Genomic DNA, 26384 nt, shown 5'->3' on the forward strand with positions numbered 1-26384 from the left:
TAACAGGACCAGTGGTCAGGGATGATGGGAATTGTAGTCCCAAAACATCTGGAGGGCCGAGTTTGGGGGGTGTCTGGCCTAGAGTATTTCTGCTATGGGACCATGGGCACAGCCGGGGTGTGAGTGTGTGCAGCTGCCCCCCCCAATCAAATAAGTCAGTAAAAATACTTAACTGGCCAATCGCTTCGCAGGTAACTCAGTACTCACCCCCCCCCACCAAAAAAATCCTGATGTATGGGGCAGCTATATAAATTCAGTAAGTGAATAAATATGCGGCAATTCAGCCCCGCGAAATGTGCAGCAAAGCGGCGCCTTTCCGGCCGTTGAGTGCCCCTCTCGAGATCCCTGCCGCGGCCCCATCGGAGAGGCTGCGGCGCCGGCGCGGTAGCTGTGGGCTGTCCGAGCCCCCCTTGGCTTCCCCCCGTTGCATTTCCGTCGGTTTAAAGGAAGGCGCGGGAGCTTGGTTTGCAACGGAAAGGGAGCCTCTTTCTCGGGGGTGTCTCCCCTGTTCTCCCTCCTCACTGTGGGACAGTCGCTTGGCTCGGTTTTCTCTCCCGAGTTATTTCTTTAGCAGGGACACAGGTGAGACCTCCTCCCCACCCGCACCCCTTAGCAATTCTTCCCTCCCCACCTCAATCCCTCCATGGGGCAAGGGAAGCGGTGTCAAGGCTGTCCGCCGTCGGGGACAGGATGCTGGGTTAGAAGGAGAGGCTTTCCCGATTTGCTCCAGCGGGGCTCTTCTGTTCTTGGATAGAAGGAGCGGAGAGCAGGCTTGAATGCAATGGCCCAGGACCACCAGAAAATCACTCGCACCATGCAAATCAGAAGGGATGAATCAGGAATAATTAAGACAAATGCGGATCTGGGAGCAGGGAGGTTACCCAATGCAGGACGCAGTTCAGTAAGGGAACCACCAAGCCCCAAACAGATCGGTGCTAATTATTATTATTATTATTAATTGAATTTATATACCGCCCTATACCCCGGGGTCTCAGGGCGGTTCACGGTATAAAATCAAGATATAAAACCACAAAATACATAATAAAAACAAAAACCCAATAGCCGGGGGGGGGGGCATTTTAAAAGGGCATAGGATGCAAATCAGATCAACCCAAAGGTTTGGTTAAAAAGGAACGTGATTAGGAGTATGCAAGATTCTAGTCCTTATTTGATACCCCAAGATTCCAGAGTACCTATTCTAGTCAATAACTCAAGATTCTAGTCAAAACTTTGTCATACATTTATTCCCAGCGGCAGCTTAAGAAAACAGTGTAAGGACATAAAATGGCTGGATGACGCCCATCTGGTCCAGCATCCTGTTTTCACAGTGGGAAGCCCCCCAAGCAGGTCGCATGAGCTCTCTTGACTCCTGTGGTTTCCAGCAACAGGTAATTGCTTCTCCCAAAGAATCCTGGGAACTGTAGTTTGCTAAGGTTGTGCTGGGGATTGCAGATTGTAAACTATAGTTCCCAGGAATCTTTTTTTTGGGGGGGGGGTGCTTTAAATGTATGGCCACTCAGTAGCCCATACAGTACGGACTTTCAGAGCCTTAGAGAATAATAGCAGCGTAGAGTTGGAAGGGACCCAGTGCGGTCATCTAGTCCAATCCCACTGCGCTGCAGGAATAGCAACAAAGATCGCTTTGTTTACCTCCTGTTGCTTTGACTTTCCAGGCAGTTGGTGCTGTGGCGGTGCCTGTTGCTGGATTGGCCTCGGGTTTAAAGGGACGACACAGGTGTGGAGGACCTGGACAGGATGCCGAGAGGCAGGAAGAAAGAAAACATCCCTCCTTTTCTGAGCAGCTATGTGGCGTCTGGTAAGCTGAGGCTTCCCTGGAGTCCACTAGGGTGGGGTGGATCCCTCCTTGCTTAGTCTCAGGGTTGGCCCTTGTAGAGCCCAGCAGGCAGGAGGTGGAAGCAAATCTGGAATGAGTTGTCTCCACCTGCCATTGGCTCTGGCGCCCCCTGCTGTTGGGCTCCATCAGTGCCAATGGGCAGCAGCCAACCATTGCCCCCCCCACCCCCGACTGTAGTTGGTGTGTCAATCAAGCTCAAGTGACCCTATTAATGATTTTTATTACGTTTATTATGTTTTCAGAAAGGGTTAGGAAAGAGATGGTGGGAAATGATCCATAATGAATTGAAAAAAATGTTTTAAAGTACAGGTACTTTCTTTTCTGTTGGGGATAATTCAGACTGAAATTCCCAGGTGTCAAAAAAAAGGTTATTTATTTATGCCACTACTGCGGCCCATGTTTTGTTGGACCAAAAATGGAAATTGAGTGATCTCCAAACCAAAGAAGAATGGGAACTTAAGTTGACAGAATATGCACAACTTGCAGACTTAACATATAGAATAAGAGAACAAGAAGAAAATACATTTAGAGAAGATTGGAGAACGTTTATTGAATATATGGGAAATAATTGTGTACAGCTGAAAATGCTGGCAGGATTAAGATAAAGCCAACAGTGTAAATAAGTTTTGATGGGTGCGGTAATGGAATACTGAATAGTATGGTTTTTTTTTGTAAAATACAGTATGCAGGGATTTATGATATGTAAAATGAACCATGGAAAGAGAAGAAGGAAAGTCATTGATCTTTTAATGATGTAAAAATAAGTACAATGCTACCTTGGTTTTCGAACTTAATCCTTCCGGAAGTCCGTTCTTAAACCAAAACCGTTCTTAAACTGAGGCGCGCTTTCCCCAATAAGGCCGCCTGCCGCCGGTGCCCTTTCACCATTTGGATTCCATTTTTGTTGTTGTTGTTTAGTCGTTTAGTCGTGTCCGACTCTTCATGACCCCATCCTTAGACCATTCTTAGACCAAGGTAAAGTTCTCAAACCAAGACACTATTTTCAGTTTTGCGGAGTCTGTAAACCAAATCGTTCTTAAACTGGACTGTTCTCAAACCGAGGTACCACTGTACTTTAAATTGTAAAACAGAAAATTTAATTAAAAAATTATATATATATATACATACACACACACACACACACACACACAAATACAGACATATATATAATGGAAAAAGATAAAGAGTAAGAGATACAGGGGAGGGGGCCATTGTTTTGTTTTTGTTCCTGTGTGTGTGTATTTGCGTATGCAAATATATATCTTGAGTTTTTATGCTGGGATCTTCAGACAAAGAGCATTATACAGATCGAATAAGTAAATACTGTAAATGAAATTGTATCAGCAGCAAAGTCATGGGCAGCTCAAGTAGGAAATAGATGTGCTTGCGTTTGCAAAAGGGGAGATTAAATTATTAGGAATTGGTTGGAAAGGTTTATAGTCATATCGTTTATCAAGTTTAAGGAAGGAGGGGTTTGTGGAAGACAGGTGGGTGGGAAGTTTCAGGATTGGCATAGTATAGTTGGCAAGCAGCTGTTGATACTGGGATGGAGGGTTTTTTTAAAAAAAATTGAGGAAGTAATGAGAATTAGAAATTAAATACGTTATTTGTCTTTCTACATCTTGACATGGGGTAAGATGCACGATTATGATGTGTTCTGAGGAATGCATTGTCTTAGAATCAGAAAAACGTTTGTATAAGAACTTGCCCCTGAGCTCGCTTCCCCTCCTCCCTCCTCCTCCCTTTTTCCTTGTATGTTATGCCCTTTTAGACTGTAAAACTTGAGGGCAGGGACCTGCTTAGCGCTGATTTCCGTAAGTCGCTCTGGTGGGAGCCATGTTTGGCTAAAGAGGCTCCCTTAAGTCGTGGATCCCTTAAGTGGTATGTTTTTGCTCTTGAGCGATGATTATTGTGCGCATTCGAGAATTGCTTTTTCCCCCCTTATGGGCAAGACATCAGCGTGCGGTTCTGCTGCCGCCGGCCAGACAGACTAGGTTGTTCTGGAGCTAATTTGCCCGGCTCATCTTGAGGATGGAGCTCTAATTACAAGTGGATCAAAGCCTCCTTGCTCCTCATTTCCTGCATGCTGGACACCTGGTTCCACAATGACTAACTGGCATCTTAAATCGTGGGCTCTAAGCTGCTTAGAGTGACTCAGCTGGCTAGCACACTTCGGATTTCGAGCATTAAGCGTGCCGTCAGCTGCCGGGGAGAACCCAGCACAGTGGGGTGTTGTTGTTTTCCCCACCACTACTACCACCCATCAAGGCCAGAGAAGCGAGCACAAAGGGGCATCTGCTTCCGCCCCACACCCTACCCCACAGTTCTGGACGGAGCCGGGAGCATGCCCCACGGTGCCGATCGGAGTGAGTAAGGCCGCTGTGGGAAGAGAGGCAGTTTTGATGCAGGAGGTGCGTCGAAAAGCCGCACGCTTACGATGTGCTGAGAGAGGAGTTTGGCAGCTTAGCGCAGGCACAGGCAAATAGCATTTGGCTGGGGAGGTGGGCACCCTCGGCTCAATTTAGCGTCCTTGCAGAGGGACGAGGCAGGTGGCAACTGCAGCAAAAAGTGGCAGAGTATTTTGGTGTCCTAGCCAGCGCTCAAAATCCTACAGCTCCTGAGGGTGCTCAATGAATAGAGGATATCTATCTTCCCCATCTGTCCATCGACCTGTATTTGGGGGAGTTGCCTGCTCAGGTTTATACTTAGCCCCGTTTTGCTCTGTTTTGGTTGGCACCGAGCACCTGAGTTTGCTATTAAAGGGAGGGGCGGATCATAGCTGAAAACAGAGCCTGTGAGAAGGAGTGGGTTGGTCACAGCCTCTCTGGGGATTGGCTGTGTATCGCTCGCTAATCTGAAATATTCAGGGACAGACTGTTCTAGGACAGAGTCAGCCCTGTGCAACACCTAGAGAATCATGACGTGCATTTGAAACCCAGGGGTTGACCGCGTGAATAAGTCCTTCCTCATGTTTGCCCTGAATCTTGCAGGTTTTGGCTTCATTAAATGGCCCCGTTGGGTTCCAGTACTATGGGGGAAGGAGGAAACTTTCTGCAAACAAAGCATAATTTTACAAACCTCTGTAATATTTCACTTTCTCACCGTTTTTAGAAACTTAAATGTTCCTCGATTGTTGCGCAATTTACAGTGTTCATTGTAAGTATGTATATTATTATTATTATTATTACCATAATACAGTCATACCTTGGATCTTGAACACCTTGGCTCCCGAACGATCGAAAACCGGAAGCGAGTGTTCTGGTTTTCGAACGATTTTCGGAAGCCAAGCGTCCTATGGGGCTTTGGAAGCTTCCGATTGGCTGCAGGAGTTTCCTGCAGCCAATCAGAAGCCGTGCTTTGGTTTCCGAACGTTTTGGAAGTCGAACTGACTTCCGGAATGGATTCCGTTCGACTTCCAAGGTACGATTGTACCAGTGTGCTTTGCTTTCCCACAATGCACCTGCACCACACATTTAAAGCACATGGCTACCCACAGGAATCTTGGGAACTGTAGTTCGTTAAAGGGGCTGGGAATTGTGGCTTTGTGAGGGAGAAATGACATGTGCCCAGGATTCTTTGGAAGAAGCCATGCAATTTAAATATGCAGTACAGATGTGGCATTCAGTAAATGTATGTCAATTTCCTGCACGTTCTTCCTCCTTCTGCTCAGATTCCCTGTTTTTAGACATCACAGCATATCGGTTATCCTTGTTTGCTTTTGTGAAGTCACAGAATGTTCACGCACACCCCAACTTGCAAAGTTGAAGCCTCTGACGTGGGGTCACTGTTCAACATCAGCCGCTGGAAGGAATGGAAAGGCAATTGACATGCATGCTGAGTCCTGACATAAACAGCTTTATTCCTCTGCAGAGCAAAGAAACGTCCAGAGAAACATCAACATCAATCTGTACCTGTCCACGGAAAGGCATGTAGCAGCCGACTCTGTTGTCCGCAGGTCAGACTGCGGAGGAGCGAGTGTCCAGGGGATAAAACGGGCTGCGTTCACGGAAACGGGAAGCAATGACCTTCTGCAACACCGTGCGGTTCAGACCAACCTCTCTTGCCCTTATTGGCCTTTCCAGGACGACACTGGTGGCTCTTTATCCAAAAGGCAAAACAACCTAGCGCCGAAACTGCAGAGGGGTGCCTCTGGAGACTCAGAGTTTACCAGCGATGCACCGACTTCATGCGCCTCTCTCTGCTCATGCTCAGAGCAGCTCGGTTTAAAGGGCAACCCTCCGAGCCACCTCTCGAGTCGAAGCCACGATGTCTCTCATGCTTGCGGCACCCTCTCCAAGAACAGGATGGGAAGCGAGGACCAACATGGGTCAAAAGCAAGCCGTGTTTGTGCGTCGGGAAGAATCTGTGGGCATCTCGGCGACTGCGGAGGTTGCTTCTCTCCGGCCGAATTGTCCGTGATATCGTCTCCTGGCTCTGTTTCCTGCCGGTGTCCTCCTACAAGCGACGACTCTTTGCATCGTGGGCCAGGCCTTACATTGGAGCATTTGAACTCTTCGACCTTGTCGGAAAGCGCTCAGTCTTCTGCAGCGCTCCAGGCCCTCTTGAAGTCTTCCCGGACGTCTGCCGACCTGCACAGTTCCATCCGGCAGCTCAAGCGAGAAGCCACCTTGATGGGGGCTTTGGGCTCCTCCCCCTGGGAGTCCAAGCGTCCTCTTCTCCCTTGCCAACCACTCCGCAATCCTCAGGTCTCCACCTCGACCGTGCTGAGTGCCACGGAGCATCTTGCGGCGGGAGAGAGCTACGCCAGGCAGGCCAACGTTAAATGGCAAGCCCCTTTTCCTAGGGACTGGGGTGGCAATTCCAAGGTGGGCAAACCCATCTCCGTTATCTACAGGGGCGAAAACGCTGGATTGCAGACCTTCCCAACAGAGGCCTTGGACCAGTCGGGTTTCCGTGGTGGCGTTGATCTGACCTCGCTGGCACTTCGGGGAGAAGACCGCTATTCCAAAACCTCCATTCGCTACCTTGAATGTTGCTCGGGCGGCGCCTGGCGGACTCCGGAAAGAATGGGTGCCTGCGGCTGTTCCAAGACCCACTGCCACCGAAGGATGGCTGATCCGGAAGAGCTTGCCTCCGGAGCGTTTCGTCGCTCAGAGTTGAGTCTCTCGGAGCATGCCATGAGTCTCCTTTCCTTCGACAGCTTGGAGGTCTCCCTGGAGGCGTCGTGCGGCGAGGCTCCGGCGAACCTGGGGTCTCCTGTGCACGTCCGCCTGGCCGTGCATTCTCCTGCATGCCAGTTTAGGAACGGTGCCCAGGATTCTGATGTCTGTGAAGCTGGGAGCGAACTAGGAGAGGACAGCGGGGGGCCCACACTCTCCGCGGGGGAGCACGCTGCGGATCTGCCCCATTGGAAGATCAGTCGCTTTGGAGAACATTGGCAGGCTGCTGATAGTATAGGTGCGGCCGTTGTTGGGAGAAGTGCCAACGGTTCCCTGAATTCCACGCTCGGCGACTGTTGGCGTGATGCGGAAAATGGTCAGGGAGGAGAGCCTTCAGTGGAACAGACTTGGAAAGGGACCACAGCATTGTACGATGAGGAGATGGATGATAAGCAAAAGGAGGTGAGCTCAGTCCATCTGTTAGTAACTAAAGCAGGCATAGGCAAACTCCAGCCCTCCAGATGTTTTGAGACTACAGTTCTCATCATCCCTGACCACTGGTCTTGTTAGCTAAGGATGATGGGAATTGTAGTTCCAAAACCTCTGGCGGGCCGGAGTTTGCCTATGCCTGAACTAAAGTTTGGATTTTTTCGTTTCATTCCTTGCTTTGTTTCCCTCTATTTTTTCTTTTCCTCTTTGACTTTGTTTTGTTTTTTGTTTGTCCTCTGGGGTAAGGAGAAGGTTGCACGCAGATGACGGGGATGGTTGGTTGATGAAGGACCCTGAGTGAGAGGCAGGGAAGGGAAGATCTCCCAGGGTGGGAGGATGGGAGAAGAAAGGAAAGCTCCCAGGTGAGAGCTGGGAGAATCCACCTTTTTCTGGGTGGGCTAAGAGTTAAGATTTACCTGCGAGAGAGGACTTTTTCTTTCCTTTTCTGATTTTTCTTTTCGTCTAGATCGCTTTGTTTTTTAATTGTAATGTATTATAGAAAGTCTTAATAAAATCTTTTTTAAAAAAAATAAAGTTTGTATCCAGGAGCAATGCCCTAAACGTAGAGATTCCCCCCCCCCAATCTCCTCCTGCTGCCAACCAGCCATTCCTCTTACCAGCTAACAGAGTGGCATGTCGGATGCACATTGAGTTTTGTGGCTCGTGGCCTTCACTCCCAGCTTGTGGCGGTGAGTTCCACAAGTTAGTTGGAAGTGAAACTAAATTGTGTGAGCTAAGCTGGTGTGTACCAGGGTGTGTATATTATTTTATTTCGACCTGCGTTGTGGATTCAGGTGGTGGATCTCTGCTTTCCTCAAGCTTTTCCAGCCCAATTCAGGTTACCATGGCGCAGAATTTAGAATCTTGTGGGTGTGGAATGTCCCAAGCCTTGCGTGGTGCCCAGAGATTCCATAAGAGGAGGGACAAGCTTGTTCCAACATATCATCTTGCTTTTTCTTTCTTTACTTACAGGACCTGGAATCGATGGAGAAGAGAAACAGGTACTGTAGTGCATTTGCCCGTCTTTAAACGTTTTTGGTGCTGTAAACGTTACGGAATGTGTTTACATTTTTTTAAAGGCACCCCTCCCCCATTTAAATCAAACACAGTGGTACCTTGGTTCTCAAACTTAATTCGTTCTGGAAGTACGTTCCAAAACCAAAGCGTTCCAAAACCAAGGCGCGCTTTTCCATAAAAAGGAATGCAAAATGGATTCATCCATTCGACTTTTAAAAACAACCCCCTTTAACGTGAATGTTACTATCTAACGAGTCCACTGAGCCACAAAATGAAAGCAATAATCAATGTGCTGTACTATAAAATAAATACAACAGTATCGTAGGTGATAAAAATTAAAATGATTTTTTCCCTTACCTGCACTGATGATAGTCATTGTTTGGATGGGGGGCTTGTATCCATTTCCGCAGTCACTCAATCAATCAATCAATCAATCAGTCAATCAGTAGCTGAACTGGGTTCCACACAGTCACAAAAACAAATGAACTGAAAAAGCCTCAAAAACAAACACACAAAATAAATAGCAAAAGCACCAAACTTAATCCGTTCCGGAAGTCCATTTGACTTCAAAAATGTTCGAAAACCAAGGCACAACTTCTGATTGGTGCAGGCGCTCCAGAAACAACAGCAGACAGCCATATCGGACGTTTGGCTTCTGAATTTATTTCGAATACTGGAACACTTACTTCCAAGTTTTTGGCGTTTGGGAATCAAGGTGCTTGAGAAGCCAAGGTGTTTGAGAACCAAGGTACCACTGTAGTAAATGAATATTTTTTAATAGCAGCATGTATTTTAAAAAGCTGTAGGTGGAGTGAAAGCCTGTCCATTCAAAGCGATGTGTGTATTGTCTCTGAATCCTCCTTTCTCTTTAGAAGTATTGCCTGTTCCCTTAAAGAGATCAGATCAGATTAATCAACTCGAGCTGATCACTTAATCAACTTAAATCAACTTATGGTGGTTAATTGGTTAAACGGAAAGCTAGCTCTTGTTTCCTTTTTTCCTCTCTCCCCCAGGCCTTTGCCCCAGAGGGTGGACCCCCAGCTGGAGAAATGCTTTGTGGCCTGGCGCAACCACGTCTCTGGGAAGACGACCGCTGCCCGGGCTCTGTATGAGCACCAGCTGTTGCGCAAGGGGCTTGCTGCCCTGCGGTGGGCCGTGCAGTTAAGAAAGGTTCAAGCAGGCATTGCCCAGAGGAACCACATTCTGGCAGTGCTGGCTGCCAGCTTCTGCAGGGTAAGAGGGCTTGGGGTGTGTGTTAAGAGATCAGGGTGCGGCCAAGACGGGCCCAGCTTCTGGGTCCAGCTATGCCTCACTGACAGAACCCACGCCCTCTCTGAGTTTTTGAAAAATAATTAAAATTGGAGAGCTGCTACCAGTCAGAGCAGCCGATCATGAGTTAATCATGAGTTAGATGCACGAATATGCCAATCTGCAGATGGTTAGTTTCTCAAGTTTCCAAGTTCGTCTGTTTTTTGTTCCCCACCCAGAGTGGCTGGGGAAACCCAGTCAGATGGGAGGGGTATAAGCAATAATTTGTTGTTGTTGCTGCTGCTGTTAATTATTCTAAGCCCTTTGTTAGTGGCAGGATGCTGTGGCAAAGCAGCGGAGGGCCCAATCTTCCCAGCAACAGGAGGCGGCGAGCCCCAGCAGAAGCCCACTGGCAACCCCAGGAAGAGGGGGAGTAAGGATGTCCCCCAAACCTTGCCACCTACCTGTGGAACACCTGGAAGACGCTGCCCGATACAGCAGGTGCGTAAAAGAGGAGACAGACAGGATTCCCGGTTCGGATAGTTTGCTCGGGATTGTAGCATTAAATTGATCGCAACACCCCTGTGAGGTAGGCTGGCTGTGAGAGCTGGGGCCAATCTAATCGCTGTAGGTGAGTGGGAATCTGCTTCCTAGCCTCCTCAGTCTGAAACTGGCCACTGCGCACAGACACCCACTTTGGGAGGATAAACAGAACCACCGTGACTTTTTTCCTTTCCTTTTTAAAATTTATTTATTTGGATTTTCAGATTAAAGTTTTACAGTCACAAGATAGTAGTAGTAGTAATAATAATATGGTAATAATAATAATAATAATAATAATAATAATAATAATAATATAATTTATTATTTATACCCCGCCCATCTGGCTGGGTTTCCCCAGCCACTCTGGGCAGCTTCCAATAGAAAAATAAAATAAAATAGTAGATAAAACATTAAAAGCCTCCCTAAACAGGGCTGCCTTCAGATGTCCTCTAAAAGTCTGGTAGTTATTTTTCTTTTTGACATCTGGTGGGAGGGTGCCACTACCGAGAAGGCCCTCTGCCTGGTTCCCTGTAACTTGGCTTCTCGCAGCGAGGGAACCGTCAGAAGGCCCTCGGCACTGGACTTCAGGTAGGGCTTTAAAGGTAGGGACACTCCTTCAGGTAGGGCTTTAAAGGTCAGCACCAACACTTTGAATTGTGCTCGGAAACATACTGGGATAGGAGAAAACTATTGCTATATGCAATCGCAGCAGCCCGAATACTCCTTGCAAAGAACTGGAAAGGAAATCACATACTTACAAAAGAGGATTGGTTAATTAAATTAACAGAGTTTATAGAACTGGCAAAATTAACTGCGGTAATAAGATAAGGGCACAATGGTTATGGTTTGAAGAATATATGAACAAACACTGCTCTAAGGATAACATTCTGATATGTTTAGACTAAGCTTGCACGGTGACTTGATCTTACACCATAAAAGTACTATAAAAGAAGTAATTACAGTGACAAATGATATGCAGTGTAAATAAGAAATTAAATGACTCAAAGATGACGAGTGCTGGTGGAGGGGAGTCAAATGGGTGTGGTACTTCATCCTTTTTTCTTTCTTACCCTTTTCCTTTACTCTCTTTGGTTTTTGGGGTTAAGTGTGTGCTTGTTTGTTTGTAAATATGCTTAAATGAAAAGGGACGCAGGTGGTGCTGTGGGTTAAACCACTAAGCCTAGGGCTTGCTGATCAGAAGTTCGGCGGTTCGAATCCCTCCGACGGGGTGAGCTCCCGTTGCTCCTGCTCCTGCCAACCTAGCAGTTTGAAAGCACATCAAAGTGCAAGTAGATAAATAGGTACCACTCCAAGCGGGAAGGTAAATGGCGTTTCCATGTGCTGCTCTGGTTCGCCAGAAGCGGCTTTGTCACACTGGCCACATGACCTGGAAGCTGTACGCCGGCTCCCTCGGCTAATAATGCGAGATGAGCGCCATCTTCTTTCCACCTCACCTTTCTTTTTCCAGGGCGGAGGGAAATCTGTGGACGCAGCTTCGTCGCCAGCAGGGAGGGGGCGAGACCTGCAGAAAGGCAGCGGCTCTACGGGATGTGAGGCGCCTGGCTGGTAAGGCTGTTGCCCCCGAGCAGCTGCTTATACTGTATAGTGGCTCACCATAAGTTGGGAAGCTTGCAGCGGGCAGTCCCTCTGTGCAGGATGCCTGCGCTGCCAGCCACACCCTTTGCCAAGGCGTTCCGTTCCGTTCCCCCCACCACCGACGACAGCGGACCACTGAGCATGCTCCTTCCTCCATGGGCTGCGGGGTGTGTGTGTTCTCCCTCCCTTAATTCCCCCGCCCCCCCACCTCCCTCAACCTCAGATATTTTGTACTTCTGCGAGCTTTGGGATGCCCCGGACTACTTTTTTTAAAAAATGCAATAATTTTCATTAGTTTTCACTTGGAATAACCCCATGGTAGCCTCATTATAAAGGGACCCAGGTGGCGCTGTGGGTTAAACCACAGAGTCTAGGGCTTGCTGATCAGAAGGTCAGCGGTTCGAATCTCTGCAACGGGGTGAGCTCCCGTTGCTCGGTCCCAGCTCCTGCCCACCTTGCAGTTCGAAAGCACATCAAAGTGCAAGTAGATAAATAGGGACCGCTCCGGCGGGAAGGTAAACGGCGTTTCCGTGAGCTGCTCTGGTTCGCCAGAAGCAGCTTTGTCGTGCTGGCCACATGACCCAGAAGCTGTCTGCGGACAAACGCTGGCTCCCTCGGCCTATAGAGCGAGATGAGCGCTGCAACCCCAGAGTCGGACACGACTGGACCTGATGGTCAGGGGCCCTTTACCTTTACCTTTAGCCTCATTATACCAGTGTCAAATTATAATGCAATTGCTAATCCCAGTCATTCAGATGCCAAATTATATAATTTAGGTAGCCTCCCCACGTGCTAGAATTGATTTGCTTTGTTTCCGCGTTCCAAAATTTTAGTCATCTCAGTTACATTCCAGTCAAAATAACAATCCCTTATACAGCAAATGCAATATTAACGACATCCATTCGTCTTGACACATTAAATGATTTATAAACCCATAGGGGAAGCATTCAAACTATACAGTGGTACCTTGGTTCCCAAACGCCGAAAACCCAGAAGTAAATGTTTCCAAACGTTTTTCAGAAGCTGAACGTCCAATGCGGCATTCGGCTATTCTTTCTGGGGCGCCTGCACCAATCATAAGCTGTGCCTTGGTTTTCAAACATTTCGGAAGTCAAACGGACTTCCGGAGCGGATTAAGTTTGGCGCTTTTGTTTTTGCTGTTTATTTTGCGTTTTTGTTTTGGAGGCTTTTTCGGTTCATTTGTTTTTGTGACTGTGTGGGACCCGGTTCAGCTACTGATTGATTGATTGATTGTGTGACTGAGGAAATGGATACAAGCCCCCCATCCATATATATATATACTGTGTGTGTGTGTGTGTGTGTGTGTGTGTGTATATATATATATATATATATATATATATATATATATATATATATATATAAAATTTTTAATCATCTACAATATGGTCTTATTTACAGTGGTGCCTCGATTTACGAATTTAATCCGTTCCGAAGGCACCTTCGTAGGTCGAAAAATTCGTAAGTCGAAAAGCGCCATTGGAAACGCGATTTCCCATAGGAATGCATTGGAAACGGAAAAATTCGTAAGTCGAAAAAACCCTATCTAAAAGCGCCGCGATTTTCCCTTCGGATGTCGAGAAATTTGTAAGCGTGTGACCATTTGCCCCGTTCGTAAGTCGAAAAATTCGGTTGTCGAGTCGTTCGTAAGTCAAGGTACCACTGTATTTTATAGTACAGATCATTGCTTTCATTTTATGGATGAATGGTATTGTTAGATAGTAAAATTCATGTTAAAAGGGGTTGTTTTTAAAAGTCTGGAATGGATCGATCCATTTTGCATTACTTTCTATGGGAAAGCGCGCCTTGGTTTTGGAACGGACTTCTAGAACGGATTAAGTTTGAGAACCAAGGTACCCCTGTATCCTTATTCCTTCTGTGTGTGACAATTATTCTGTCCACAGTGTTTCTTCCTGTCCCAGCCATTGCTTGCCCTCTATCATGCCTTGGGCGGAGCTAATATCCCATTGTTGTTTCACAAGTTCTCCCTGGACTACTTGTTTGCATAGATTGGGGTGGGTGAAACTCAGGTTCAGAGGCCAAAAGCGACCCTCCAGTCGCCCCCCCCCCAAAAAAACCTCCCCATAACCACACCCTTTACTGCCCCTGTTTCACACCCTCCTGGACCCACCCTCCATCACACGATGGGGATGAGCCCTTGTACTCTGATCCCTCAGATAATTTTTTTTATAGATTTGTGGATTTGGAAGGGACCCCCAAAGGTTCTTAGAAAAATCTACCCGCCTGGCTCTCTCCTCACCTCCGATGTCTCTCCCCCTCTTTTTCCCTGCAACGCAGCAGCTTTCAGATTGTGGCGCCTTCAGAAGGAGCGTCTGGAGAAAGAGGAGATTCGCGCCCAGGAAGCTCTCGCCCTCCTGGAGAAAAAGAGGCTGGCGAGCGCGTTTGAGGCCTGGCATTCCCGCTACAGGGCAGCCCGGCGGATCCTGCCACTGGTGACTCAGGTGCAGAGAGGGCTGCTGAGCCGGTGAGCTGAGCGCGGTGATGATAATTTTTTATATGTGGGCTTCTTGGTCGCTCCTTACGTTCTTTCCCTCTTTGCGACAACCTTCTGGGGTAGGTTTTCATTAGCACAGCATTCCCCAGCCTTTGGGTCTCCTGACTGTTTTTGGACTACAACTCCCATCATCCCTAGGTAGCAGGGATGATGGGAATTGTAGTCCAAAAACAGCCGGAGACCCGAGTTTGGGAGACACTGCATTAGCATCATGCAATGGCGCTCCTATGTCTTTGCATGGTTACTTTGCGAGAGGATGCTCTGCAGTCTTCACAAGAATCTTGCAAGGGAGGCTAATATTTGCTGCTCTGCAACCTTCACAACAGGCCTGCAGAGCGGTGGCTGTCCCAGAAGGCCACTTGCTTTTGAATTCCCCTTCGCCCACCTCCCCTGTTGGAGGCAGGTCACTGGGAGGAATCGCAAGTGGGCAGAGTTGCTGCTGAGGGCAGCAGGAGGCTGGGCCGTGATGGCCTGATCCTGCTGCCACACTCTTCCTAAGCTGTTCTGTTCCTTTCCCCCACCCCCCTCAAGCTGCTTCCAGACCTGGAGGACCATCACCGACCGGGAGGCGCTGTGCAGGCACAGCAGGGAATGCCTGCGGCTCGAATCCCTGAGGGTTCATTTCCATCAATGGGCCCTGATGATGCAAGTCCGGGAAAAGGCCAGGAAGACTCTGCTGGAGCTGTGGGCCTTGAAGTGGAGGAGAACCCACGGTGAGAACTGTAGCAAAGTCAGGCCATCAGGGTCCAAGTTGCTTGGGACTGCCTGCATTGACTGGCAGCATCTCTTCGGGAAGTGAGATTCTAGTCCTCATGGTTTTGAATAAAGGGCTGGCTTTCATTAGGAAAGCTACGAGGAAAGGTCTTTGTTCCATCTAGCCAAGTGTTGTCCACACTGGCTGGCAGCAGCTCCCCAGGGTTTCCCGGTTTCCCTGGGGTTGAACCCGCGACCTTCTGCATGCAAAGCAGGTGCTCTACCACTGAGCTGCTCCCAGTGAGCCTTTCTGGAAGTTTAGAAAAACCCCATCATTTGTATACTTGAAATTCCTTCTAAATGCTCCCCCCCCCTCCCTCTCCCTCTCGCACTTAAATAAGCAGGGAACATGGATGTAGCTGAAAAGCTTCCTGCAGCACAAGCGAGGTGGTCCCAAAAGAGTGGTGCCGATTCTCTGGACGGCTTCTACCGCGCATTAACGTTGCAGCAGGCGTTCCGGACTTGGGAGTCAAGGTGGCGGGAATCCCAGCAGGCAACGTAAGCGCTCAGACCCTGACCTTAAGAGCAAAGAAATCGGGGGGTAACAGGCACAGAGAGGTCTTTCTGTATCCAAACCCCAGCTTTCACTTTTCGCCGTTGCTTTGAAAAAGCAAGCTTCTAGTCCTCATTGATAGAGGGTGGCATTTTGGAAGCCAGAGAGAGGTGGCTGAATCCGGTTTTCGAGGGACTGGTTTCCCCCCTCCCATGCCTAGCCGTATGGGAAGTTGCAGAATTCTGGGTGTCCTGCATATTTCATTGATTTAGTTCAGGCACCCCCCAAACTTCGGCCCTCCAGATGTTTTGGACTACAATTCCCATCATCCCTGACCACTGGTCCTGTTAGCTAGGAATCATGGGAGTTGTAGGCGAAACCTCTGGAGGGCCGCAGTTTGGGGATGCCTGATTGAGTTTAACAATCTTCTTTATCTTCTTTGGTGATGGCTTCTTCCTTCCATGGGGATGGGCTGGTTGGTCTTGGCCTGGCCACACTGACTGAGACTGTTGATCCATCTAGCTCAGTACTGTCTACACTGACTGGCAGCAGCACTCCAAGGGTTTCAGAGAGGGGGTGTTTCCAGGCCTGCCTCTGGAGATGCCTCTGGGGATTGAACCTGGGATCTCCCGCGTGCAAAGCGGGTTCTGTCACTCACCTGTGGCCTGTCCCGAGTAATTCTCCCGCTGGCGTTTCAAAATTAACCCTCTGCTGTGACCCTGCTGTTTTCACTTCAACAGGACAGAGTTACTTCTCTCCGAAAGCTCATAAAGGTCTTTCCCTTACAGTGCTTTCCACCGAGTCTCGGAAAGGCGGCAGCTGAGAGGAGCTCTTGGGCTCTGGCACCGGAAGACCCTCTCCCTGCATCCTCTTGGACTCGGCCCCAGGGACCTCGCTGAGGACCTTCTCCTTGCGTCGCCGGATTCCGAGGAGTCTTCCCTGTCCTCTGGTTTCCATAGCAATGTGCCTGCTCCGCCTCTCTCTGGCGGTTCGCTGGACAAGGTGAGGACAGCTTCCCTCTGACCCCAGGGTCAACGCTCTGGTGCATAAGCGGAACAAGCAGGGGCAGTAGATAAATAGATATACACACATCCACACAAACACATATTATTATTATTCCTTCAGTAGCACCTTAAAGACCAAGGAAGGAAGGAAGGAAGGAAGGAAGGAAGGAAGGAAGGAAGGAAGGAAGGAAGGAAGGAAGGAAGGAAGGAAGGATCTCCCTCTGAGCAGCTGCCCCAGAGCTTCCTCTGCCAACTATGTGTCTTCCAGCTGTTTTGGACTTCTACCAGGACAGCCCCTGGTGATGGGGCAAAACATCTGGAGAGCACTAAATGGGCACAGAACCAGTAGCAACCACACCTCCTAAAGGAAGGAGGCACATGACAACCAAATCTTCCTCGGGGAAGAGATGTCTGCTTCCTTCTTTGGATCAAAATAAAAAAAATCCTTCCAGCAGCACCTTAAAGACCAACTAAGTTTTTATTTTGGTATGAGCTTTCGTGTGCACGCACACTTCTTCAGATCGAAAGCTCATACCAAAATAAAAACTTAGTTGGTCTTTAAGGTGCTACTGAAGGAATTTTTTTATTTTGCTTCGACTCAGACCAACACGGCCACCTACCTGTGACATATTATTATTATTATTTATTTATTTATTTATTTTATTGAATTTATATATTGCCCTATACCCGGAGGTCTCAGGGCGGTTCACAGAAAAGATCACAACATATAAAGTAAAAAATAAAAACAATAACCCAATGACACACACACCCCTCCGAAAAGAAAGAGCCACATTTTAAAAGGGCGTAGTAGGATGTCAATCAAGGCCTGGTTAAAAAGGAGCGTTTTTAAAGCCTGACGCCTAAAGGTGTGTAATGAAGGCACCAGGCGAACTTCCCTGGGGGGGAGAGCATTCCACAGACGGGGAGCCACTGCAGAGAAGGCCCCGTTCTCATGTTGCCACCCTCCTAACCTCTCGAGGAGGAGGCCCAGGAAGGTGGGCCTCAGGAGGTGATCTCAGGGTCCAGATAGGTTCATATGGAAAGAGGTGGTCCTTAAGGTATTGCAGTATCTATCTATCTATCTATCTATCTATCGCTCTTGGCATCCATCTTTCTTGAGAGACAATAGTGTGTGTCAAACCACTGGAGAATCGCAGCGCCTGCTGTGGTTGCAGAGGCTGGCAACTCGTAACTGCCGCCTCCTGTGCTGTTTTGCTGCCTTAGCAGCAGTGAAATGACTCCTCTGTGGTGCCAGCCTGGGTACCATGTCTGAGGGTCCTGGGCTGCCCAGATGAAAAGACACCTCCGCCCCCGCCCCCCCCCCCGCATCGCTGATCTGGTCCAAAGGAAAGCAGAGCAATACTTTTGGCACCCGCTTGGCTGCTGGAGTTGCTGGAAAGAGGCGTACAAGGCGCCATCCAAACGTTTTAGGGGCTGCACTCCAGATTTCTGTAGGGTTTACTCCTGAGCCTTTTATTCTCCCAAAGATGTCCTGCAAGGCAGAAGGTTTGGATCCCACCCCCCACCCCCACCCCCGGGATTTACTCCCGCAGCCTTTCTCACGAATGAATATAGCCTCGAGGCAGCAGAAGTTTAGGATCAGTTTCCCCCCCTTTTTTTAAAAAATAATTTTTATTAAGTTTTTCTGTTTTACATTTTAGAATATTCATTCAGACCTTAAAATATCAATGACTTCCCTTCTTCTCTTTCCATGGTCCATTTTACATATCATAAATCCCTGCATGTTTTACATAAACTATACCATTCAGTATTCCATTATGACATCCATCAAAACTCATTTACACTGCTGAATTTATCTTAATGCTGCCAACGTTTTTCAAGTATACACAATTCCCCCCCCATATATTCAATAAACGTTTTCCAATCTTCTTTAAACGTATGTTCTTCTTGTTCTCTTATTCTATACGTTAAGTCTGCAAGCGGCACATATTCCATCAGTTGAAGTTGCCATTCTTCTTTGGGTGGGACCCAGGATCAGTTCCCACCCCCCTCCATATATAGTGTAGAGCAGTGTTTCCCAACCTTGTGCCTCCAGATGTTTTGGGGCTACAACTCCCATCATCCCTAGCTAGCAAGACCAGTGGTCAGGAATGATGGGAATTGTAGTCCGAAAACAGCTGGAGGCACAAGGTTGGGAAACACTGGTGTAGATCAGGCATCCCCAAACTGCGGCCCTCCAGATGTTTTGGCCTACAACTCCCATGATCCCTAGCTAAGAGGACTAGTGGTCAGGGGTGATGGGAATTGTAGTCCAAAACATCTGGAGGGCCGAAGTTTGGGGATGCCTGGTGTAGAGTAAACAGATTGACACAACTGAACCTATGTTCAGTGGGTCTCTTCTGGTTAGGACTAGTAGTAGAGACTCCCTCTCTGTAAATAATCTTAAATAAACCAGCATTTAGAAGCACAAAATTAATACTTCTGTCATTTCATGACTGGGAATAGGAAGGCAGCTCGGAGGCCAGTAGCCAGGCTAGCATCTCCTCGTCGATGACGATTGAAGACTCAGGGCACCTTCCTCATCACGGCTCCCCATCTCCCAGCCATTTACCCAGTGACTCCCAAGATGTCGCTGCTGCAGATCTCCTCAGGCAAGCGCCCTCCCCTCTGGGTAATGGCCACATCCAGAATCAGAGGCAGCTGCTGGCGAAATGTTTTGCGTTTTGGTCGGCCAGGACTGTGCAGAACCTGAAGGCAGAGCAACACGGCAAGCGGGCTCTCCTCTCCAGGTAAGAGTCTTGGGCAAGGGTCGGCAACCTAAGTCCCATGGGCCACAAGCGGCCCACGGGGGTCGTTTAACCGGCCCACAAGCCCCCCCCCTGAACCGAGCTGCCCGCTCGGCGAGTTCCTGCATGCTGCGCTAAAGCAGTGCGGCGTGGGGACTTGCTTCTGCGGTGCCGGAAATCGTGTCTGCGTAGACGCCGGAAATCGCATGCGCGCGCACGATCCGGCCCACGGGGGAATTTCCGCTGGAGTGAACCGGCTCAGGTGAGGTAAACCTTTGCCGACCCTTGGTCTTGGGCAATGAAGGATGGGGGAGAAATCTGATACAGTTCGCCTTTGAAGGCAAATCTACCTAATTCACCATTTCCCCAATGATACGGGGACCAAAATTCAGCCTTCCTTTGACATTTGCCTTTCTCCGAATTTTGCAATGCAGTTCTCCAGCCAAGTAAAAGAAATGCAAATGCCAGACTAGAGAAATGCATTAAAATGCTTTTATTAGTAAAAAAGAAAAAAGGGGGGGGGAAGCATCCAAAGATGTATTATATTTGTTAATGTACAGACTTTGCATGCAACCGCAGAAATCACCTTTAGCGAGCTGAATTTTTGCCTTGAGCAAGCGGGGATTCCATTTATTGGAAGGCATTCCGGCTGAGATTCGGTATAAAATACGGAAATTTGTGTTTGTTTAGGGAAGTACAGTCGTACCTTGGATCCTGAACGCCTTGCGAGTCGAACGTTTTGGCTCCTGAACATCGCAAACCGCAAAATGAGTGTTCCGGTTTGCAAACGTTCCTTGGGAGCCAAATCTCCGACCGGGCTTCTGATTGGCTGCAGGAGCTTTCGGAAGCCACGCCTTGGTTTCCGAACGTTTTGGAAGTTGAACCAACTTCCGGAACGGATTCCGTTCGACTTCCAAGATACCACTTGTTTATGGGGCAAAGTTCTGTAGTCCTAGCTATCCAGTTGGAGAAACCAAGAAACCATCCAGAAGGACATTGAGGTCCACAGGAAGTGTGAGAGGAGAGGAAGAAATTTAAACAGGAAGCGACATAAGATGTACCAGTCTAAATTTCAAAGGATAGAGAGAAGTCAGCATAGAGGTTGAAGGTACAGGGATAGTCTGGGAATCTGGAGGTCTTTTACTCTATCTGCTTAAGCCCCATGCAAAACCCTGAGTTGCATCTAAACTTAACATTAGGGAACATTGCTTTGCAATAAAAATACACACATTAGGGCAAAATTGCAAAAAACAAGAAAAAGTGTTTGTGAGGAGAAATTTCACTGCAGATGGTGACAGCAGTCACGAAATTAAAAGACGCCTGCTTCTTGGGAGAAAAGCAATGACAAACCTAGACAGCATCTTAAAAAGCAGAGACATCACCTTGCCAACAAAGGTCCCGTATAGTTAAAGCTTTGGTTTTCCCAGTAGTGATGTATGGAAGTGAGAGCTGGACCATAAAGAAGGCTGATCGCCAAAGAATTGATGCTTTTGAATTATGGTGCTGGAGGAGACTTTTGAGAGTCCCATGGACTGCAAGAAGACCAAACCTATCCATTCTTAAGGAAATCAGCCCTGAGTGCTCACTGGAAGGACAGATCCTGAAGCTGAGGCTCCAATACTTTGTCCATCTCATGAGAAGACTCCCTGGAAAAGACCCTGATGTTGGGAAAGATGGAGGGCACAAGGAGAAGGGGACAACAGAGGATGAGATGGTTGGAGAGAGTTCTCGAAGCTACGAACATGAGTCTGACTAAACTACGGGACGCAGTGGAAGACAGGAGTGCCTGGCGTGCTCTGGTCCATGGGATCACAAAGAGTCGGTCACACGACTAAACGACTAAACAACAACAACAAGCAGAAATTTACACTCAGTTGTTGATGGGCTGTTTAAATTACAAATGTAGATAGTTAAGATTGGGAAAATGGAGAATGGAAATGGATAGGTTCTTTCATCCCTATTTCTATATGAAATTCACCAGGGCTTTCACCTCCTGGTCCGTGGCAGCCAGCCGCCGTTCTACGTGGCACAGGACTCTAGCGTGGTTGGAGAGTGCCAGGGGGCAGCGTCTTCTGGCGTCCTGCTTCGGGAGGTGGAAGGCGGAGTTCCTGAGAGCTGACCAGCGACGGAAAGACCAGTGCCCACGGCAGAGACCAGCGGGGTACGGGGCAATGTGGCGATGGAGGAAAGCGATCAGTGGGTCCCGGGCTCTCCGTTTTAGATCCGTCAGCCAGGTGAGCTGGGGGTGGGGGGGGGTGGAGGTTCCACAGGCGGTTGGCATCTGGGGTTCCAGAGCTTGAACAAGAACATAAGAGGAGCCTGCTGGATCAGGCCCATCTCGGCCAGCATCCTGTTACCACAGTGGATGACCAGGTGCCCCTTATGGGAATAATAATAATAATAATAGTAATGTATTATTTATACCCCTCCCATCTGGCGTGGTTTCCTCAGCCTCTCTGGGCGGCTCCCAACAGAACACTAAAAACCACAATAAGACACCAGACATTAAAAACTTCCCTAAATAGGGCTGCCTTCAGGTGTCTTCTAAAAGTCAGGTAGTTGTTTATTTCCTAGAGATCTGACGGGAGGGCGTTCCACTACTGAGAAGGCCCTCGGCGCTGGACCTCAGCGTCTGGGCTGAATGATGGGGCTGGAGACGCTCCTTCAGGTATACTGGGCCGAGGCAATTTAGGGCTTTAAAGGTCAGCACCAACACTTTGAATTGTGCTCGGAAACGTACTGGGAGCCAATGTAGGTCTTTCAAGACCGGTGTTATATGGTCTCGGCGGCCACTCCCAGCCACCAGTCTAGCTGCCGCATTCTGGATTAGTTGTAGTTTCCGGGTCACTTTCAAAGGTAGCCCCTACATAGAGCGCATTGCAGTAGTCAAGCGGGATTTGAGCACAAAAGCCCTCTCCCTGCTATTTTCTCCAGCTGTAGAAGGAGGGCAGAGCTATAGCTGGAGGCAACGATGCTTCTGATAGAGAGTTTATCCACTAGGAAGCTCAGGGGCAGGGCCCCTGCTTGGCATGCAGAAGGTCCTGGCTTTAATCTCCAGCAGCATCTCACGGCAGGGATGGGGAAGACCCCCCCGTGCCTAAAATCCCAGAGAGCCTCTGTCAGTTTGACTCGCTCTTAAGGCTGCTTCCTGGGCAAATCCTGCCACGAGCCCTTGACCCCCTGGGTGGATCCTAACCCTGTTTTGTTGGAAGGTGGTCAAGTTTGGCTTTATCCCTTCTTTCCAGGCCAGCAGCTACTGGACGAGAGCGGCCACCTTCCGCCACTGCGTCCGGCAGCAGAGTGGCTTCCTCGGAGCCCGGAAATTCCTGAAAGTGCCCCTTCTTTGGCCAAGCAGTAAGGAACTCCCCCCTGTGTGGTGTTTTCTTGGGGAATTTGCACAGGCTGAACCCGGCTTCATCCATTGTGCATTAACCCGGTTTCTCCTCTTTTAAGGGCGCAGGCGGACGAGCGACGAGGCTCTTCAGTCAGGCTTAGCCATCCGTTCCAGGCTGACATGCAGCTCTTTCCGCGTCTGGCTGACGCTCTACAGATGCCAAAGCAAAACCCTGGGGCCACAGTGGGCCCCCATGCATCTGGAGGCAGTAGGACAAGGCAGCAGACATGGGTGGAACCAGGAGATGATGCCCGAAATGACCCCATCCGTGGTGGGCAGGAGGTGGCTTGGGTAAGACTAGTCTGCAAAGAAGCAGGAGAGAGAGAGAGAGAGAGAGAGAGAGAGAGAGAGAGAGAGAGAGAGAGAGAGACCCTTAGCTGGGTCAATGTAGCCTCGCATTTGAAATCTTGCCTGGTCCCCAGAGGCGATCAGGAATGTCTGTGCAGGCGAGTAAGTGGACAGGGGAGGAGGAAGGGATCTTGCTACTCCTCCCCCACCAGCTCCTTTGGTTTCCTTTGGAATTTATTATTTACACCATGCCCATCTGGCCGGGTTTCCCCAGCCACTCTTCCAACAGAATATTAAAAACACGATAAAACATCAAACGTTAAAAACTTCTCTAAACAGGGCCGCCTTCAGATGTCTTCTAAAAGCCAGATAGTTCTTTCTTTCCTTGACATCTGATGGGAAGGCGTTCCACAGAGTGGGGACCACCACCGAGAAGGCCCTCTGCCTGGTTCCTTGTAACCTCGCTTCTCGCAGTGTGGGGACCACCAGAAGGCCCTTGGAGCTGGACCTCGGTGTCCGCGTAGAGCGATGGGAGTGGAGACGTTCCTTCAGGTATACTGGGCTGAGGCCATTTAGTGCTTTAAAGGTCAGCACCAACACTTTGAATTGTGCTCGGAAACGTACTGGGAGCCAATGTAGGTCTGGTGTTATGTGGTCTCAGCGGCCGCTCCCAGTCACCAGTCTAGCTGCCACATTCTGGATTATTTGTAGTTTCCGGGTTACCTTCAAAGGTAGCCCCACGTAGAGCACTAGAAGGGTTCTGTTCCTTCACAGAAATGTGGGGAAACATGCCTTCTACGAGGGTAATAGCTTTCATTTCTGTGCTGGCCTCAGTGGAGAAAGAACTCTAGCAAAGTGGAAAATTGCCTGCCTTGCATACCGAAGGTCACAGGTTTGATCCCTGGCGTCTCCCATTCTGAAAATCTTAAGAGCTGCTGCCAATTGGTGTACACAATACTGGGCCAGATGGACTGCCCCCTGGTTCAGAACCATGAGGACTAGGATCATGGAAATGCAGGCTTCTAACCTCCCGCTGGTGAGAGGCTGGAGGAAATAGACACTTAAATCTGCAAGGCTGGGTTAATATATGAATTCTGGCACCCTGAAATTCACAGCATGTTGTACGCTGAAAGAAAATTATATGAAAATGATGCACTGGTGGTATTTGACTACTAGTAAGTTACCTGGAAGCTGTATGCCGGCTCCCTCGGTCAATAACGCGAGATGAGCGCTGCAACCCAGAGTCGGTCACGACTGCACCTAATGGTCAGGGGTCCCTTTACCTAAGTTAGCAAAAATGTATAGAACAGGTACAAATGTTAAGAGAAAGAAGGTACCTTTTATCATATGTGGGATAATCTTTCTGGGAGATGATATATAATGAAATGGGGGGGACGGGACGTTTAAAATAACCTTTGTTTAAAAAACAGAAGCCTTTTTATTAGGAATTCTGATCTCAAAAGATCAGAAAAAGACTTCTTATGTATGGGGCAATAGCCGCTTGGATGCTACTAGCCCAGAGATGGAAAGAAGACAAAGTCCCTACAAGAGAGGAATGGGCAAGCTAAGCTGATGGATTATGCCGAGATGGTAAAACTGACTGGAAAACTCAGGAACCAAGAGGACAAAAACTTTTTTTTAAAAAAAAAAAAGAATGGGAAAAATGTATGTTATTTAGCAGACCGCTACAAGCAGATGGAAACATTAGCAGGATTTTGATTCTCACTTGTAATGGATAATATGGATTGATATAAAATATAGGTTATTGAATAATATGCAGTTATAAATGTCGAGGATAAGCTCTTTCCCTTTCTGCTGCAGGAGGAAGTATTTGGCACGGTGGAGACACCATGTCCTCCTGCGCCGATTCCAGCACAGAAAGGAGAAGCAGCAGCTGGCAAGGGCATGGGTGGTTTGGAAGGATAGCTGCCAGATAGAGCTGGCAGTGCAAGCTTTGGTGAGTGTGTTTGAGAAACTCGAGGCGCGGTGGAATGAATAACCCTGCCCCTTTTGTTCAACCTCCACTCTGTTCCTGGGAAGCGATCTGCAGTAAAAGGAACCTCAGTGGTGTTTTTTTAAAAAACAAACAAATCACCCACTGTTTTTAAGTTTCTAGTCCATAAGGGATATGAGGAGAAGCTTTATAACTCGTGGGTGGTGCAGCGGTCAGGGTAATGAGCTGCGGTGCTGTCCCCCAGTCCGAACCTCTGCCTTCCCCCCACCCCCACCGCACAGCAAATCATTCCCCCTACTGCCTTTCTCCAGGTTTCCATCTGTAGAATGGGCGCAGATAATGCTGGTTTCTGCCTTTGTCGTCATCAATACTTGCTGGGACGATGTAGGCGGGGTGTTTATAAGCACTTGCAGCCTCTTTCTTACAGTGGAAAAGTAATTAGGACTAGGGTTGCTTTCAGATGGGAAAGTTACCGGTATATCTGCTGCCCGCTGAGCAGCCGTCGCTACTTATTCGCTGGGAGTTTGCAACAGCGTTAGAAACTCATGTAGGCTAGGTGACGAATTGCTCCTTAAACATGGGTTAGTCACCAAAACGGAATGCCTAGTTTCGGGCAGACAGCTCGGAAGTTTTGTTTTACGTTTTGTTTTGTTCCTGAAATTTGTTCTGATTGTGCAGATAAAATATTGCGGATAGAATTCTACGGGATCTGTTGCTAGTGTGTAGAAACAGTGAAGATCCAAGGACCCCCCCCCCCCCGGGCATGCAGCTCTAGATAGTGGAGACGTCAGGCACCATCCCGGCGCTCGGGCATCTTCACTCGGTTGCAAAATGCGCTTGGCAAATCTTGAACACTGTTAAAGAGATTTCCCAGCCCTGGGGCCACATCCATGGGCATAGGCAGGGGGCCCCCCCTAGAAGCAGGGCCGCTGGTGGCCAGCCTGCCCCGCTGCCCGCCACCGCACGCTGCCGTCTCCCTTCTCCCTGGCTGGCTGTGGGGTGGGTGGAGGGAAAGCTTTGCGCGGCTCTGGGGCTTTCCCTCCACCCGCCCCACAGCCAGCCGACTAGAAGAAACATCTCCCTTCTCCCTTGCTGGCTGTGGGGCGGGTGGAGGGAAAGCCAGCTTTCCCTCCACCCGCCCCGGCGATCGCGGAGGGGGAGGAGGGGATCGGAACAGCCCAATTTCGGGCTGATCCTGGCGCCCCCTCGCCCCTGAACGACCATGGCTTTCCTTGCCCCACTGTGGCCCCTCCCCCTGTGCCTTGGCCCCGCCCCTTGCCCCCCCTAATTTTGATCCTGGCTACGTCCCTGGCCACATCCCCTTCTGGGGGCTGGGGGTCAGAGTAATGA

The 26384-nt window shown here is 48.9% G+C and overlaps 1 protein-coding gene across 4 annotated transcripts in view; it reads left to right on the plus strand.

Annotated features, from left to right (window-relative positions):
• Positions 1–467: 467 nt before the first annotated feature.
• The window catches only part of LOC118087947 (uncharacterized), a 28557-nt gene continuing 2640 nt past the window's right edge, over positions 468–26384 (plus strand). The window contains exons 1-16 of one of the 4 annotated variants that reach the window (XM_088670969.1): positions 468–582; positions 1674–1816; positions 5726–7437; positions 8437–8465; positions 9495–9714; positions 10061–10230; positions 11741–11838; positions 14185–14371; positions 14933–15114; positions 15496–15652; positions 16436–16649; positions 19118–19401; positions 21380–21632; positions 22644–22752; positions 22852–23083; positions 24902–25037. In XM_088670969.1, the coding sequence (XP_088527095.1) occupies positions 1756–1816; positions 5726–7437; positions 8437–8465; positions 9495–9714; positions 10061–10230; positions 11741–11838; positions 14185–14371; positions 14933–15114; positions 15496–15652; positions 16436–16649; positions 19118–19401; positions 21380–21632; positions 22644–22752; positions 22852–23083; positions 24902–25037 (4044 nt within the window). In that variant the 5' untranslated portion in view covers positions 468–582; positions 1674–1755. The remainder of the gene's footprint in view (positions 583–1673; positions 1817–5725; positions 7438–8436; positions 8466–9494; positions 9715–10060; positions 10231–11740; positions 11839–14184; positions 14372–14932; positions 15115–15495; positions 15653–16435; positions 16650–19117; positions 19402–21379; positions 21633–22643; positions 22753–22851; positions 23084–24901; positions 25038–26384) is intronic. The other 3 variants (XM_088670970.1, XM_088670971.1, XM_088670972.1) reach the window with 3 other exon arrangements.

This window comes from Zootoca vivipara, chromosome 6 (genome assembly GCF_965207765.1).
Source record: "Zootoca vivipara chromosome 6, rZooViv2.hap1.1, whole genome shotgun sequence".
NCBI classification, from domain to species: Eukaryota; Metazoa; Chordata; class Lepidosauria; order Squamata; family Lacertidae; genus Zootoca; species Zootoca vivipara.